This window comes from Haemorhous mexicanus, chromosome 7 (assembly GCF_027477595.1).
Source record: "Haemorhous mexicanus isolate bHaeMex1 chromosome 7, bHaeMex1.pri, whole genome shotgun sequence".
Taxonomy (NCBI): domain Eukaryota; kingdom Metazoa; phylum Chordata; class Aves; order Passeriformes; family Fringillidae; genus Haemorhous; species Haemorhous mexicanus.
In genome coordinates, this window is record NC_082347.1 from 37,429,992 (window position 1) to 37,448,610 (window position 18,619).

An 18,619-nucleotide genomic window follows, 5' to 3' on the forward strand; every position below is an offset into this window, starting at 1 on the left:
TGAACAAATGTCAAAAAATGCAGTTATTCAACAGTAAATGATCCTGTCAGTAAAAGGCACTGATTCAGCTCATTTGAAAGTAGCAGGAGGGATATGAAAAGCCTGTTCATGGAACCACAGTAAAAGCTTAAGCTATTTTCTGATTGCACTATCTTGTCCAGCTAGTGCTATTTTAAATGCCAGTAGTGGCCTGTTCTCTATATTTAAACCCTCACAGCAGCAAGGCATTGTGTTTCCTGTAAATATAGCACTTTGACTATTTATTTACAGACTGCCAAACCATGCCATGCTCCGAAGAAGGGGCAGCAGTTACATTGCCCCCAGGAGCAGGATGAGACAGGAATTGGTGTCTCATTCCTCTCCAAAGGGAGGGACAAACCCTTTGTCTGGGGTCTGTTTTGCTTTCAGCTTGATGTTGGCTCAGCTGTGTTTGCAGGCAAGGTGGGGAAGGAAAGGGGTACAAATCACACTTCACCCAGGAGGCAGGAAAGCAGCACAGCAGTTTGTAGAGGCAGATTCTGCCCCTGCACCTCAGGTCAAGGTAAGTCAAGGAAAGCCCTGATCCAGTGTCCTCAGTGAGGGTATCTCTTTTAAAACTAATTCTAATAAAAAAATAGCTTCTGCTGGCTGGCACAAAGCTGCTGAAAAGGACAAATCTCAGTCAAGGTATGCTTATGAGAAGGTTTTAATTCGCTATGTTTTCAGCTTCCCTCCTTAAATAATGTGCATGTCTTGATCTTTTTAAGTACTCAGGTAATCAAATAGAAGGCACCACATCATTACTCAAATAAAACATTAAAAAAATGGGGAAAAATTGGCTTAGACTAAAGGCCTAGTAATGAGCAATAATTTATGTGCTTTTGGTCCTGTTGTGTCCAAGAAATAAAATGCAGATGTCCTAGAAACAAATCTTGGTGCTGTAAAAGTTGAATATCATAACATTTTGGGTTTGTTACAAAAGCCAGCAGTAAAAGTTTTTCTGACAGAAACAAATCCAGCCTTTCTGGGCCACTTGGGTAAAGGAGGCCTTCAGGAAAAACTAATCTGAGCTCAGCACTCGCTGTGGAATACAGATTGAAGCCAGAAGTTAACCATACAAAATATCATTTCCTGCAGCCTTACTGTAAATATTAAAACTCCAAAGCCAAACTTCTTTGGGTAGATATAGTACTGCCATTAATGAAATATGAACACAATCATTTTAGCATCTAGCAAGTAGTGGTTTTATTGGCACCTTCACCTCTTTATGTGCAATGGCACAGGAGAGCCAAATACAAGTGTGTTTAAACTATTTTTTTCTTAATATAAATATTTTGCTTAAAGTTAAATGGGTAGCACTGAGATCCATTGGCCTTTAAGACTGGATAATTTGGGTTCCTGAGCTCTGCCCAAAGAACACATCCATAGGATTGTGCAGGGGATCAGTCCCTGTGCCCGTGAACCACCAAGGGACCATGGATGGTCTGTAACACTAGAGACCAATGTAACTGAATGCCAGCCCCTCTAATCCAGAGCAAGAGTTATTTTAAGATGGGCAAGAGGCTGCTTACAAAGCAGGGGAACACACCAATTCTCATCAAACACCTTTCCAGGATCTATAAATATGCAGCTTAAAAGAATAAAGAGGCTAGTTCAGTTGTTCCTGCTAGAATTTCCACTCCAGAAGTTGGAAATCTGCATGAAAGGAAGGAACAGGTCCAGCCAGCCTCTAGCTTCCATATGTCCCTGCACCAAAAAATGGCAGGGCAAGCAGAAGTGGAGGATCTTACATTAAATTTCAGACTGTAAGAATAAAAGCACATCTGCCACACATATTTCAGAAAATAATTCCAAAGGGCATTGATCTGTAAGAACACAGAATTGTTTCAGAATTCAAAATGTAATCTGGAGTTCTTTATCCCTGGTTCTTTACATTTGACATCTATTCAAGGACTGTGCAATGTTCTCTGACGTGTGCCACAACAAACACAGAAATCACTGATAGGGTTTGCACTAAAGATAACGTTGTTGGAAGTCTTGGGAAAAAGGCCGGAGATAGAACAGAGATGAAAATAATTAACTACTTCTAGTTAATTATTTCATTTCTAATGAAATATGGTGCCTATGTTAGGAATGAGGTGAGCAGGCAAGAAAATGTAACAAACTTTGAAATATTACTACTAATTCAGTTGCTAGATGATCTGTCTGCTATTCATCTGACTTCACAAGTATAAAATAAATTTTTAAAATGGGGGGGTTAGCTGAGTTTTAAAACAATAAAAGAAATACCCTGAATTTAGCAACAAAGGCATTATGGAACTTAGCCTGTTTTTTATTGCATTTCTGCAGCCCCTGACAGTGAACAGATGAGATTTGCAAAATCACCCACATGGGTTACTTGAAGCCCTGATTTATTGCTTTTCATCATTTTGTGAACTTTGAGTTCTCATCCATTTCTGTCTTGTCAGGAAAGCTCTGCTCCTTCCATTTGCAGAAATGAGCAGTGTCTGGAACAATTCCCTTGCGCGTTTCCCACAGGGCTGGCAGGCAGATAATGTGGGTTTTTTCTGCTGCCCATACTGATCTGTGGCAAAGAATAGGAGTTGTCAGCACTCTGTCTTGCCACTCCAAGTGCACAGCTCAGATTGTAAAATCTGTTAGTGAGAGCCATAATGTTTAACCCAGTGTGAGCTTACCTATTTTATTCAAATCAGGATGAGATGAAAGCAAGGAAAACCTAAAGCAGTTTTGCCCAGCAGCCACACATGCAGCAATTTTTACTTCCAAAGGACTGATGAAATGATAACACACATCCCCAGCTGGGCATTCAGCAGGTGTTGGTGAGTACTTGGTCCCCACGACCTTCCCTTGTGTCACAATTGATGATGAGCTCCTGTCTCATCTCCATTCCTCCTCTCCCCAGCTGCCTTTCCACAGCCATGAAATGTTTCTTTCCCTTGACCTATTACCACTTAGAAAAAAGAGCTAGACAGAGCATGTGAAGATTTCTCTTAAAAATTCAGAGAGTTTTGTCAAAAAAAAGTGCTGGGAGTTCAACTCTAACCTCTCTCATAAATTAAAAGTGATCTTGACCTTGAGCCAATAAACTCAAACGTTTATCAAGGTTTCTGCATGACTGCATACCCAGTATAAAGCCAGCTCGTAAGATGGAACATGCCTGGAAGAATGAAAACAAGGATCAAGGTAACTGTAAATCAATCCAAATTGGCTCCACCCAAGAGTGAAATCATCCAATTTGCTTCAAAACTTAGAAAATTTGCACTATGGCAGATGGAAGCATCTGCTGGTGCCGAAAGTGCACTGAAGCACTACCACAATTAAAATGGCCTTATTTGTTTAATTTAGTTCCTAAACTTGTTAACTAGCACCCTGACAAATATTAAACCTTGTACATCAGAGCTATCTTTTCATTCTAAAGAGTAGTTACTTCAATATGCTACTCTGTGACAAATAAAAGTATGAGGACTGAAGTTTAGCTGTATGGATGTATTAGATTACACTGAATAAATGGTATAAGGTAGGGTTGGATCACAATATCATAAACAAATATTGCTGCCTAGAAACAGCAAGCATAGACACATTAAAATATTTAAGGTACCTTTAATATTAACTACCTAGCAACAAGTTCCTGATTACTTCAAGGAAAATAGGTACTACTGGAGAAGGCAGGAATTATAGCAATTATTATTGTTATACCTTTTCCCCCCTCAGTAACAATTAGACACGTAACTCTTGTTGTATAACATACAATTACCTGCTTAGGGAATCCCTGCCTTAAATAGTTTGTGCTTGACTATGCTAAAAAACAGACACGGTTGTGCAATTAGAGGATGTAGATTTGATAGAGCTGCATGAGAAGCTGCATGGTTGAGCTCTGGTTCTCCCGTGTCTCAGATTTACAGTGTGAGCCCAGCATCCCCTCTGTGTGCACATCCCTGGTTTGGGATTGCAGTCAGAGTCTAATGTATCCAGCTGTGGCACAGGAACCTCAGGCACCTCACAGGATGTCATTCAATGAGAGAACCAGGGCAGGGCATGGGTCTTGATGCCTCAGGTTTTAGCTTTTCTATTTTTCAGATTCTGTGCTGGTTTACTGTGTGGGTCTGGGTTTCATATCAGAAATGGTGAGCTCTGTGCACAGAGCAGGGAGACAAAACAATTCCTGCTCCAGCTGGGCACCAAGGACAAATGACCCAAATCTCAGCCCAGGAGCACAAACCCCGTGGGCTGGAGAGAGAAAAACAAGCAGGGTGGGAGTGCCTGGGCTAAAGCTGGGCTGGGACAATGAACTGCAAGGTGCAAATGGAGCAGAGCTGATCCCAGGGAGAGACCCTGTGCCCGGCCGTGCATTTTGGGACCATCTTGGTTCTTGGGTGTGGCCCTGGCTGGGCTCTGGTGCTGCCCAGGGTGTGTCCACTGAGGCTTTCTAATAAATCCCTACTTTATTCTTTAGCTCTGTCCAGCCTCTGTTCTAGGTCAGCATTCACAAGGCATCAGTCTCACCTCCAGGGACGCTGCTGATGTCACCTCACCCGAGTGTCCCCACGAGGGTCCCAGCGCAGCACTGCCACCTCCCTGCCGCACCCCTGCCCCTCCCAGGCACCAGAATTTCCTCCTGCCGTGCTGGAAGAGCAGAAGGACTGCCATGGAAAAGGGTTTCCTGTAAGAGTGAAGAGAACTTTCTCACCTTGCATGCGTCCACCATGCTGGCAGGGTGCACCCCAGCAGTGTGGGCAGGATCTGAGGGATGCCTGCATTTCTAGGGTTTCTTTTCAAAGCTTATAAAAGGTGTCAGGTTTGCATTGGAGGCCTTGGGGTCCTGCACTTCCAGTTTTAATATTGACATATCCAGCATTTAAACAGGGCATACTTTCAGATTCCAAGCTGGGTTTTGTAGAACACTGCTTGCACATGACACTCTTGATCTTCACATAAAACCAATAAATATTTCCACTCTTGGATCTACATGAAGATAATTATCCCAACACAGGCATTAGAGTTTGTTTCAGTTTATAAACCCCAAAAAAAGCCATTGGCTCATTTCTGCCCCTCTTTATTCCATAACCACAACTCTAATCCTCATTCTAAATCTCAAAATCATCCACAATCCTAATCCATCAATCTCAAAAGAAATACAAGCCTGCAGATTCAGAAAGAACAAACCCAGAACTTTTCCAGCAGCTCTTCTGGAGTGAACACAAGGGGCAGCTCTTAATTTCCTGTGGGCTTGAAACTGAATACAACCTAAGTGAGGGAGAGGATGGTAAATTGAAATGGATAAAACACTGGGGAAGGTGTGGTTTCAAATACCTTTCTCTCAGTGACACCTGCTTTTGAGATTAGAGGTCAGCATTGGTGTGATGGGCCTGGCTTTTCTACAGGAGAGAATGAATCAGCCAGCTGCAAAACCAGGCCCTGTATCAATGCCCACCCTGAAAAAGTTTGCAAATTTTACTCACTCACTTGAATTTTTGGTTTTGATCAAGCAAGAAATGTAGAATTGAGACATTATTTGTGGGTGTGTATTGTACTTTCCTCCGATAAATCTGATAAAAGTAATTTCTTTACCATAAGTGATGCTTTCTTGGTTTAATTAAAACTAAACATGCATTGTCAGATTTTTACTGAGAGGTTTAAAGCATTTATCTTTATAATTTATTCACATTTTGTACCATGCAAGCTACACTACCAAGAGGGTGAAATTCTCTCATTGTCACATGGTGATATTTTTGCTTTTTGTCTCTCAGTTTTCCATTGGGAGCTCTGCATGAGTCCCCAGTATTTGCTGGTGAAGCCTGATCCATCGGACTAATCCCCTCCTGCTGCTTCTTTTCCTGTAACTCTCCTCTCGGGGGCAGGAGATTTAAGGAGCTTTTTGTGCTTACAATTTCCTCTGTCCTCCCTGGTGGATTTTCTGTCTCAAGGACTGGACAGCCAAAGCTGTTCAGAAGTTGGAACAGAGCCTAAATATATTTCTGTAAATGACATAGCAAGAAAAGACTCAATTTTTGTATTCGCTCAAATGGACATTTCCAGTGTGAGTCAAGCAGGTCATGTGTAGAAGGCACAACAAAACAAAACCCCAAGAGTCTGTCAAATTTAAAATCTCAACTCCTGAAGTTCCTTGGGCTTGATCTGAGACACTTGTTCCTAACTAATGTGTTTTGTTACATGATGCTCTACTAAAGGCAAATCCACTCAGTGGAAGAACCTAGCAGTGCCAGTGAGTGGTCATTAAACGTCATCATACAGATTTTGAGATGGGAACATACAGGTTAGATCTCAGAAGAAATTTTTTTCACTCTCTATGTTCTCAGGCATTGGGAATTGGTTGCTGACAGAGATGGTGGAGTCACCATCCCTGGGGTGTTCAAGAGGAGCTGGGGGATGTGCTTTGGGCTCTAGGGGGGGACAGCCGGACTGGATGACCCTGAAGGTCTCTCCCAGCCCTGACAATTCAGTGATTCTGTGACTCTGCGCAGGTGCACTATGAAAATGGTCCATTGGAGCTCCATCAGCATTAACGCAGGAGGTGACAAAGCCACCTTGCCCAGATCCCCCGAGGTTTGCGCTGTGCGGGGACAGTCCCGGCCCCGTCGCAGCACCTCGCTATGACGTCAGAGCCCCGTGACGTAGCGCTGGCGGCGGCCGGCAGGGGGCAGCAGCGCCCCGCGGATGGCGGCGGACCCGACCCCACCGGGTTTACGGGAAAACCGCGGGTGATGTCACAACAGCCCCGGGACCCGCACCGGGGGCAGCGCCTGGCACCGAGCTCCGCACGGCGGGACAGAGAGGGCAGCGCTTGGGTCGGTCTTAGGGCACATCAACATCATTTTGGCTCAGCACATCAACATCATTTTGGCTCAGGTGTTGCTCTAGAACCCTCCAAACCCTCAAAACTGCAAAATAAGAGCAGGATTTAAGTAGTCCCAGTGCTTTGTATCAGTTATTTTTCCTTATACAGACTTTGAAGATGTACTGGGAGGAGCAGCAAGATATTACATTTCAGCCCTGCTTTTAAATGAAGTGGTGCCTGAAGGGAATGGTTAGGCTAACAATCTCCAGAGGTCCCTGCTGACCAGCATTGGGATAGCTACACTTTGATTTCTGAAAAACCCATTTTGAAAGGGCAAGATATTAAAATCACAATAATCTATTCAGTAAATGTTTCCTTTGTTGAGGGTGCTCTTGGTCAAAGCCTGGCTGGGTCAGAATTAGTTATGAGCCACTGTTTCCCTGAGAGGAAGTGATTGCATATCCCTTCAAAGTGACTTATGTCACCAAGAAAAGCTGCCAAGGAGCCACAAACCTCTGACTCTAAGGATTGCTCCAATCTTTATGATTTGATAGCTGAGACAGCCTTCCCTTCAACAAATTGGGCTGTAAGAAGAGCCCAATACTTATACATGTAAGTATAGAGCAAAAATTGTTCTTTGCATGATGGAGTAGTGACCACATAAATTAATTCAATTATCACAGTTGCTGGGGATTATTTTTCACCTGATTTCCATCTCAGGGAGCTTTGCATGCTCCTGTGTGTACTTATGTAGTCTTTTAATTACCTGATTCCAAAGTGCTTTCCAGTCATGAAATACTCCATGGGCATAGGTCATGTGCCCATTATTCAGTTTACAAGTAGCACAGGGAATTTTTTGAGTGTCAGTTATATAACCCAGTGGTGTTGATTCCCAGTGGTCCCCAAATCCTTTCCCCACAGGCATTATAAAACCATGGCAGGACATAAATTTTTCATTTTATCTTTCTTAAACTGAATCAAAAATATTAAACAAAACTGATATTTAAAATTACATACTCTGGCTGAGAATCTATCCTATTACCACGGTTGGTTTTGTTAGTATAAATTGTGTTTACTTTTGGATGCTGTGTTTGATGAAGAGTAGGACAGGAGCTCCTATTTTTAGGATTGTTAGCACATTAAACTGGAGTTTGTGTTTATTTTTTTCACTGTAATTTACAGTGCAGCTCGAGGCAAATCAAATCAGCCAAACAGAACAATTGCTTGTGTGGTGCACCAGCTGGTCTCAGAAACCTCGTTTCAAACTGGTTTAGTTAAACAGGAAAGTTATTTAGGGACTTGCTCATATTTGCTTTCTCATTTTTGGGGGTGTTTTTTCTTGCCCATTCAGGGCTGCTTTTTCTGTAAAGAGGTAAATATGGCTGAGAGGGGAGAATTGGAATGTCAGCCTTTTTTTCTCTTTTTTTACCCTTTTTCCTTGCACAGCTTACAACAGCTGCCTAGGAAAAAAAAGAAAAAAAGCATTGATAAATGTCACAGAAAGAAACAAAACTCTTATGAAGGAGGCTTTCTTTTCCTAATTAAAACAATAAATTGAGAAACTGTGGCCTAAACCTTCTGGTGAAGTATCTACAGCCTTAGGGAAGTGCTGGAATCCACTGAAATGTGACAATTCACCATTTCTCAGGTGATTCTGGATGCCCAAGTTCAATTTTCACAATATTTATAACGAGGCAGTGACCTCACAAGAGCTGCACACAGGACATGACATGAATCCCATTGTTCAAAAGGCTCAGAACCCAGCAGGAAGAGGCACAGAAAGCAAAGAGGGTTGAGTAGGATGGATGTTGCAATTTCTTTCAGCTGGCAAGTATTTGCAGTTCTGTGGGACTGCTACAGAAACTTCTGCTGCTGCTTGACAGATTGGCAGAAACTTCTACTGCTGCTTGACAGATCCATGCATGAGACAAGAAAGACAGAGAATGGGTGAAAAGAAGGTTAAAGAAATGTGGAAATGCGCAAAGAGACTGAGATTCATAAAAATTAAGGGTGCAGCAAATCCTTGTAGGTTGTGACTAGGAAGAGATCACATTACCTCGTTCCTGTCTTGCCTAACAACCTGTTCTTAAACAACACCAGCAGTGGACAGTGCCCAGATAATGTCACTGAGCTACCTATTTCCAGGCCTGTTTAGCCAAATGCTTTGTTTCTAACTCATTCTTTGTTTGTCTAACTCATTCTTCCTGTGGTTATGCTCAGTACTTTTATTTTCTGGAATAAGACTTGGGATTGTTTAGCCTCAGAATGAAAAGACTCAGGAGGAAACCTTTTCAGTGTATGTAAATGCCTGAAGGGGGGAAGAAAAGAAGATGGGGCTAGACTCTTCTCATGGATTTCCTGTGAAGAGGAAATGGCTGCAAACTGAAAACCAGGAAATTTCACTTAGAGTTAAGAATTTTTATTTTTCTGTGAGGGTGGTCACACAGTGGCACAGATTGCCCAGAGGGGGATGGAGTCACTGTCTTTGGAGATACCCAAACCCCTCTGGATGTGAACCTGGACAAACCTTCCCTGGCTGATCCTGCTGTGAGCAGAGGGCTTGAACCACAGATACCTTTCAGCCTCCACCATTCTATAGTTCAGCAACACTGGGCAAAGAAACCAGTTGTTCTTGTCCTCTTTCCAGCAATTCTTGTGTGTTTCAAGTCTGTTTTCCTGTTTCCAATGAGAAACTAGTCCAAAAAATCCCTCTTCTTGAAATAATAAATCACAGCTTTGAAAGTTCAGATTACCCTTGATTTCCTTTGGCCTGTTTTCCATAGATAATTCTTAAAATGGTTGTATCAAACTGAATATAGAATTCCCACTGAGGTCTGACTCAGAGCAGAGTAAAAGGATTACTGCATAGGTCTTAGGCATAATGCTCCTGTGTATTCATTGTAGTATAAATGGATTTCTTTTTCACTTTTTTGTTACTGGCTCCTCCATCAGTTTATGATCTAGGATTACCCCAGAACTCCTGATTAACCAACTGTTCCTGAACTTGTATTTATACAGATGATTATTACTCTTGAAAATTTTTCCTCTTGCCAGGCATTTCATTCATTTCAGGTAATTTATTCAGCTTGCCACAATGAGCTCACAATGGAATCCTGATACACAGCAGGATTTCTGACCCTTCTAGCCTGATGAGTTTCCTAAGTCCACTTGTTATTCCATTATTTGGGCCATTGGCAAAGGTCCAGGATAGCACCAAACTGGAGCGTGAACAGTTAGTAACCATTCTTCAGGAGAAAATTCCCAAATGTTAGGACTGTGGAGGTACCAGAAGTGGACCATATTTCCTTAGGTAGTTACAGGGAAATCACAAGGAACAGGATCAAAAGTTGTATAAAGTGCAGACACAACTATTGCCCAGGTCTGCTAAACTTTCATAAGAAGAAAGGATGTTGATTCAATCTCATGTTTATTATCTTACTGTTCACACTTAGTTGTCTTGCAGGTATTTGAAAGTACATACTTTGGGGTTTTTTCTGTTCATTCTTTTCATTTAAGAAAAGATCTAAAATTCGGCAACTCTTCTTAGTTTCCCTTTGTTAGGATCAGGATGGTGGCACAGATTCCTCAATATATAGGAAGTTATAACTGCCCAGTGCTTTCACAGACATTGGGAAACAATAGGAAATTAGAAACCTGAATACTTTTCATTCTTTCTGGGGCCTCATTCTCTGTCAGTTTTCAAAGGTCAGTACTTACTTCTCCAAGCTGATCGTGTCTGCAGCTGGCCCTACCGGACTGATGACCTAGTGTAACTCCTGCAGCAACAACACATGCTTGTCATTTTCCCTTCAGTAATCACTCAGGGATTGCTCTATTTCCTCCCACATCCTATATGGTGTAATGGTGTATATGGCCTTAATAAATAAAAGGGTGCCTTGCAATTCTTCATGTGTCTCTTCCCCCAAAGAGGCAATTGACCATTTATTTGCAGTTTCTAGAATATTTTAAAATTTTGTTTAGGAATGCCTTTGGCCTTATCTCAGAAACATCAGGTGAAGCTGAGTCATTTGTGCAGCTCCATACCTGTCAAAGTGTTACAGCCCTCTGATTTATCACACATAGCCATGGAGCCAGGGTAAAAACCTATTACAGAAATGCAGTATATAAATTGTTCAGATAGATAGATGTTGTAATATAGTTAAAATATCAAAGTGAAAAGCACATTGCCAAGTGTTTCATGTGACTCTTATTCCACCTTGCTCCACAACAATCTTGCTTCTCACTGGCAGTCCCCCCTGTAATTGCAGAACCTGACGGATTCCAACAAAAATACAGATTTGTCCCTGATTTGTTTGAGGTATGACCATATGTAAATCCTATTTTATTATTATTACCATAAAAGATAAACGTTGATTTCATTTATCTGCATACAAATACAAATGTAAACTGTTGCCATGGCAATTTAAACCATTTTACACATATCAATATAGTCAGGCTATAAGACTTTTGCATAGTAGGGAACAAATGTTACCTTCAGTCATAAATGTAAAAGTGTGGTGCAAAGAACCTGCTATGTGTTCAAGGACAAGGACTCACACTTTCTGATTTTCAGTCCTCTTTCTCCCTCTCATGTCTATCTTCTTTCCCTAGGTTTGACAATGACCTACATAGCATTGCACGAGGAAAGCAAAGTCAGCAATAAACACTTTTAGTCTGTATATAGCAATGATCATCTCTCCCAGTCACTCAAGTATAGAACATATAATCTCGCAGGAAAATAAAGTTCTTTTAATCTTCTGGTTTCGTCCTTTGAGAGTCATAAGAATTCTAATTACCGGCACAGTACTTAACTGAGCATCAAGAGCTTGAGGATTGCCAGATCTATACAGAACTTTTTTATCCACATGCCACAGATGAAGGAAAAGCTGATAAGTGTTTTTTGACCTAAATTGTTGCCTGGCAGCTAGAGATTCTGCTCTTGGGAGGAGAGAGTTGAGTGTCACTTTCTGAACTTCACACATCCCTACTCCTCTTAAACACTGAGGTGTATCTGCAGTGTAAATGCAGCATTATGTAGAGGCTGAGCTTCTGTAAATAAGAGTTCTCTTGGAGACCCATGGATATGTGTGACAGAGTTTTTTATGGCTCCAAATTTCTGCCTGAGTAATTTCACTTACACTGTTAAAAGCAATCACCTCATCAGTGTTGAGATACAGCAAGGCTTCCAGAAGACCACTCTTACTGTTCCACATCATGACATTTGGGAAAGGTGATGGTCCCTGAAAAAGCTCTTTTGGTTGACACCCTCTGAGGCTCATCCCAGGGCTCTGCTGTTCCATATGTGAGCACATGAACTGAGTTCCTTAAGAGTTGCAACAGAAAACAGGAGATGTACTTCAGAACTGCCTCTGACAGGCTCCAGCTGCTGAGGGGTCTGTAGGACAAAACTAGATCTAATCTTAAATAAAGCCCCTGAACTGTGCATAGTTCAGAAGCTGGATCCTCAGCAGCATGTGTCTAGTTCTCCAAACCCTTTCCAATTCTATGGCACTGCCTCCTAACATAGGCATGGTTGGCATTAACATATCCATAGCATGGCCATGAGCTGATTCAGCTCAGTGTGACACTGGCACTGTCTGAGTGACACTAAGGTAAGTGACCCCACGAAATCAGGCTCCTTCTGCTCAGTAAGGTCAGGTAAATTTGTTCTAACTTCAGTTACTGTGACACCCAGTTTCATAAATAGTATTTAATAGGTTATTGTGCATCTGCAAATCCAGTTGACAATATGCTGCACAAATGCTTGTGGCTATCCAGTGCAGGCATGGGACAGGAATAGAAACACACAGCTGGGAAGGAGGCAAGGATTATTTAAGCTGGCTTTAGCAGCATCCAGTATTGTTGGTGAATGTCACAGTGTGTCAGACCTTACTCTGCAAAGTTCCCTCTGGAACAACTTCTGGGGTGAGGAAAGGAGAGTTTGACCCCAAGTTAATTTGTTGCAGAGGCTTTTGCTGCAGCTGGACAAGTGCTATTTTGAAAGCATATTATTCTCAATATAGAGAATGGAGTGATCTAATATAAATATTTATGTTAAAGCTTTATTAATTGAATGGAGTAATAAAGTAATTTTCCATCACAACTCAGTAATGCTTAAATCCTGGAATGCTGAAACCACTGCCTTCCAAGCTGATGAAAAATGCCTCATCATCTTATCCCTTAAACACCTCATTCTGCTATTGACCTTGCCTTTTGTAATGGCTCTAAATCCTTGGAATCTGAGCAGCCATTGCTGGCTCTGCACAGCACCTCGCACAGTGGGGATCCTTATCAGAACTGGAGCTCCTGGGCATGACATGAATGTAAACAGTGCATAATAATTCATAAATATTGTATAAATAATGAGTGCCAGGAGAACAGGGAGCAAGAGGAATGTGATTCAACCCCTCCCTCCCACTTTTCCTGCATTTATTTCCATCACATATGACTGACAGATTTTTGCACTGAATAGCTAATTCACTTCCTTTCCTAGGACAGCCAAACCCAGGGAAAAGTGACAAAAAGACATGTATAACACTTCAGCACTTGGCAACTACTTTGTTCTTCAGGTGTCATTTGATGCTTGGCCTCCACAGTATTCAGAGTCATGCAAAAATAAAAGTAATGCAAAAATATAAAGTTAGTTATGCAAAAATTGAATATATATTTATATTCATTTGAGTATATATATATATATATATGTATATATATATATAGTTACTTTTGATGTTTTACTGTCTAGTCTACTGATACATCCTGAGAGAGAAGCTAGATCCAGTAGACACCAGTAACATTACAAAGATGATGCTGTCTTTTGTTTCTATAATATTAAAATAGAAAAAAAAAAAACCCTAGGGAAATTAAAGCAACTTCCAAGAAAGCTAATTGTAAAATGCATTCAAATTGGCTAAATGGTATCAGAAAAAAAACTTTTAAAAATCTTTTTTTTTCCTAAAAGATAAATTCCAGTGATCCTGAAATTTTACTTTTTATCCTTTTTAAAGGCAGAATTTTTCTTTTTGTGATGTGAGCTATTTTGCTCTTTAGAAAAAACTCAAGCCCAAATTAAAAGGAAAGAAAGGAAAAGAAGTTCTTCCAAAGGTAATAAAACCATTAACTTTTTCAGACTGAGGAAAAGCGAGTAGAATCTGTTTTAAATGAGATGCAAATTTGATTACAATGGCCGTGAAGAACAGCCTGCTGTTTACTTTGGAGAAATTATTAATTAAATGTAGCCTTGATATAGTATAAACCATATTTTAACTGAGGGAGACAGCCCAACAACACAGTAAGGAATCTTTTTGTGTGCACCAGCTTGGTAGTTGGCAAAGTACAATTTGCAATTCCAGAATAAAAGATTAGTAGGCAATCAAAACATTCTCATTTATTTTTGAAAATGGTCCCATTGATTTGCTCTTAAGAGCCAGTGCAACAGAGGGAAATCAATACACTGTCCATAAGCCATAGAGTGTATTGCAGATATTAACCACATACACATTGCTTTGAAGGGAGAAGGTTGTTCTCTTTCTAGTGCTCACTGAAATAGAAATATTCCCATTGCAAGTAAGAGATTTTCATGGCGAAGGAGGAAATACCAGAGTTCCTCTTCCTTTAGACATAACTACAGCTGCCACAAAAAGCTTCTTCAGTGAAAAGAAAGCTAAAAATAAATTCAGACAAAAATTCTTATGCAGAGCTGCTTTCCCTGGGTTTTGAGAGTTTGCATTTTCTTGTCAAAAAGCTAATGTTCATGCCAGTAGTTTTGTATTTTTCTGTTATAAAACACAACACACAACTATTTTTCAGTAGTACATTTACAGGCACTTCAGAAAATGTTCTAGTCCCAAACAAATCTTTTTTATCCACTATATTGCCTGCCAGGAGACCCTCTTGTGTTACTCTTGTTCTGAGGATGTTCCTTCTCAAAACAGACTCTTCAGTCTCTGTTTAATGCATAGCAGACCCTCTCTAAAAAGCACAAAAAAGCTTTCTCAAAAACATATTTCAGAAGAGGAAAGAAACCTTGCTAAGAGAACCTCCCTAAGCTCCAAAGGAAAACAGAGGCACATGGAAGTGGGTAGGGAATGCCAGGGAGGAATACAGAGGTGTTGCCTTGGACACACAGGGATGAAAATACAAAGGACAAAGCACAGGTGGGTTAAAAACTAGCAAGGAGTACAAAGGGTAACAAGAAAGGCTTCTGTAGTTACTTTGGCATCAAAAAAGATGAACCAAGAATTTACTAATGTTTCTCTGGAAGCTGCCAGGAGCATTGAGGCCAAACAAACAAAAAAATTGTTGCGTGACTTTTTAATGGCTAACATTTAGAAATAAAGTTCCTCCCCCTCTCTACAGTGTCATTGCCAAATCTGGTAGCCTTCACCTCAGAATGAATGATGTATTTGTCCAATCCATCCAGCCAATTGTACTTCCAAGCGTGGAGTGTTACTAAATCACATCCCTTTCTGTTAACCAACATTTAAACTTGAACTCAAGCTGTTGGCAATCAGGTAATACTGAGAGAGTGCATGACTAATTGTCAGCCTACGCATTTCCTTACCATCAGCTAGCGACAATGAATTGCAAAAATGCAAAATTAGCTTTCAGGTTTTTTCCCCTATGCTAACTAAAGCTGAAAGGCTCATAAAAACAGCACCCAGCTGTGAATCTATGGAAATATGGAAAACACGCTGAATGCAAACAGAAAACTATCCACGGGGGAGGAAAAGAAAAAAGCTCTGATCATAGTGGGAAAAAGGGCAAAACAAAAGTCTGTCCTTGAAATCCCTGCAAGCATTTTAATGGTGACCCTATGCATTGTGCTACAACACTGAACTGCTTGGGAAACACAAGCAGAATAGAGATGATGTTGCAAGAGAGAAATATTTAGTCAATGATAGTGCAGACTAAAGACATGGGAGTAAAAATGATGCTTGGACCCACTGAGAAGCTCAGTTCCTAGTCCCAAAGCAGAAAAGTTCTGAAGTGCATGCTTATCTTAAGAGATGTGAATGTTCAATTAAAGCTATTTAAATTATACATCTAAAGTAATGCCTGCACTTAAATGCATTTTTAGACTGGCTGCTCAGTACCTCCCAAAATCAAGCTCTTCCCTGGCTCTTGAATGTTCACATTTAATAATGAGATTTCTCATTTCTTAATGTCCTTTAGTCACTTAGTGTTTTCTAGCATCACTAATATATATCAGTGGAGAAATGTAGTATGAGAGAAACCCATCTTCTCAAAGAGTGGTTTGAAAGTAGTGTTTTTCTCCTTCTGTAGGTGGTTTAACAATAATTGATAAATGTTTTAATTTGTGAATTGAAGCAGCCAGCAGCCCCTTCACTGGGATGCCAGGTGCCCACCAGAGCTGCTGCATCACTGCTCTGGCTGTATGCAGGACAGGATGCTTCCTGTCTGTGTCCATCTCTTCCTCGATTTCACAGGGAGTGGGACTTCAGCTAATGTGATCAAACATAAATTCTGGAAGCCTGTGGACAAGCCCTCAGTAAGGCTGGGGAGGGTCTGTATCAGTTTGCAGGTACATTTTCCATTGCTGCCTGCAGAAGAGACGGAATGATTTGCCTTTTCATCAGATGCCGCCTTCTGGATAAATATTTAACATAACGATGAGCCCTGTGCTGTGGTCCTGAGATTTCCTTTCACCTCGAGTTATACCATGCATCACATTCTGAGGGCTGAGCGGAGCGGAATGAGGGGAGAGGGGATGAGAAGATCTGGGCTGAGGGGAGCGGGGATGAGGGGAGCCGATCTGAGGGGAGCGCGCCGAGGGGAGCTGATCTAAGGGCAGCCGGCCTGAAGGCAGGCGATCTGAGGGGAGCCGATCTGACGGGAAACGGCTGAGGGAAAGGGGCCGAACGGCCTCCGGGGTCGCCGGGCAGGCTCGGGCACGCAACCCTTCCCCTCACAAACACCGCCTCCAGCACAGACCCCTCCCCCTCTGGCCCCGCCCCCTGCTCTGCCCCTTTAAGCGCTCGCGGGGCGGGGCCGGGCGCTGTCACGTGCGGCGGCGGGAGCGGAACCCAAGCTCGCGCCCGCTCCGCCCGCTCGCGCTCCGGCTCCGGGGCAGCGCCCGCGTGCGCGCGCCCCCGCGCGCGGCTGCTCGGGAGCGCGCGCCCCTGCGCCGGCCATTCCCCCTTCCGCCCCCGGGGCCGCGCGCGGCAGCGGCGGCGGCGGGAGCGGCGGGAGCGCCCCTTCCTCCCGTGCCGCCCTCCGTCCCTCTCCGCCGGCGGCTCCCGGCGCGCCAGCATGGAGCTGTTCCAAGCCAAGGACCACTACATCCTGCAGAGCGGGGAGCGGGCGCTCTGGTGCAGCCGGAGGGACGGCAGCCTGCAGCTGCGAGCCGGTGAGACCCCCGCGGCCGCGCCCGCCGCCTGCGCGGGGAAGGGCGGGCTGGGAGCCTCCCGAGCGCCGGGGGCGGGCGGGGCCGGCGCGGTGTCCCCGGCGGGTCGGTAGCGCTGCCCATCGCACCGCAGGTCGCAGGAGCAGCCCCGTGTCCCCCGGGCCGCGGGAGGTCACGCGTGTCCCGGTGTCCCGGCTGCCGCGGCTCTCCGTGCGGTTGTTTCCCTGCTAGTAAAGCAGTGCTGTCCGTGCCCGGTGTGACCGGAGCGGTGCCGGTGGCTCCGGTCGTCCCCGGGGAGCATCGCTGGGGCGAGGGGCCGTGCGGGGCTGGTGTCAGCCTTACATAAGGGATGCTCCCGGGCATTGCGTCTTTGGGCAGATGGGTCCCGTAGTGCCTCTTCCCGGAGAAATTGAACAGGTGGCTACACTGGGGAGGGACTGGGTCATCTGTAAGGTCCATTCCAGCCCTTTGACGGTCTGTGATTCTGTGGCTTCTAAAGTGCTTCTGAATTTTTCAGTGATTACGGGCTGTGTAAGTGACAATTGCATTGTGTATTAATATAAGACTCAAGGGAAGGCAGCGTGAACAAAAACTGAGCTGGAGTTGTGTAAAAGGGAATTTTGAAACCATGGTAATTATCCTGTCCTACCTTTAGGAGTAGAGGTGTCTCTAAAATAAAGTGCCACCCTTGCTTTTTGTCATGTCTGCTGCCTGTCCATGGCAGGAGGTTGGAACCAGATGGTCATTAAGGTCCCTTCCAAGCCACACCGTTCTATGAGTTTTTGTCATTCTCTGTGATTCTAATATGTAGCTTTGATGTAGAGGACCACTCTGACCCTCTTTGTATGAGAAAGAAACTCTCAGGAGCTGTGTGTTTCACCAAACATGTGGCAGGCTGCACAGATGTTAATTACAGCTTTCTAAAACTGGGATCTGTGTTATGCTGAAAGAGGTTGCTGAACATTTAGATGACCAGGCTGCTATCTGGGTACAGTAGACTTTATGAGCTTCTGTGAAAGGCTGGACAAACTTTTAACATAAACATTGAATACCGTTGTTATCTGTGTTTCTTCAAAGAACTGTTTTTCATACTGCACTTTCTTGTGTTTTCTTCCTTGAGTTGTGTCTTCTCAGTGGAGTTTATGTCTCTTAGATAAAATGGCAATCTGTGTCAAGTTAGCATGACTAATTCTTGTTCATCAACTTCACTAATCCAGCAATACTTTGATTTGCAAGTGACCTTACAAAATAATTGGTGTTAAGCTAGCAGACAGTACTGCTAGTCAGTGAAATTTGTGCATTCACAGGAGAGAAAACCCCTCAGGTTTAGGTTTGTGATGGTTACAGCCCATCTGCATGGGCTGAAAGCTCTTACTGGACCCACAGTAATTAAAGCAACTAATGATCTGTAGTTCTGAAGATTAGCGTTTGATAACTTCAATTTTTAAAAGCATCAGTGC

General features: G+C 43.0%; 1 protein-coding gene across 1 annotated transcript in view; it reads left to right on the forward strand.

Moving 5' to 3' along the window:
• The first annotated feature begins 16,955 nt into the window (after positions 1 to 16,955).
• The window catches only part of INPP5F (inositol polyphosphate-5-phosphatase F), a 39,178-nt gene continuing 37,514 nt past the window's right edge, over positions 16,956 to 18,619 (forward strand). The window contains exon 1 of the mRNA XM_059852066.1: positions 16,956 to 17,162. Coding sequence (XP_059708049.1) covers positions 17,066 to 17,162 — 97 coding nt within the window. The 5' untranslated portion in view covers positions 16,956 to 17,065. The remainder of the gene's footprint in view (positions 17,163 to 18,619) is intronic.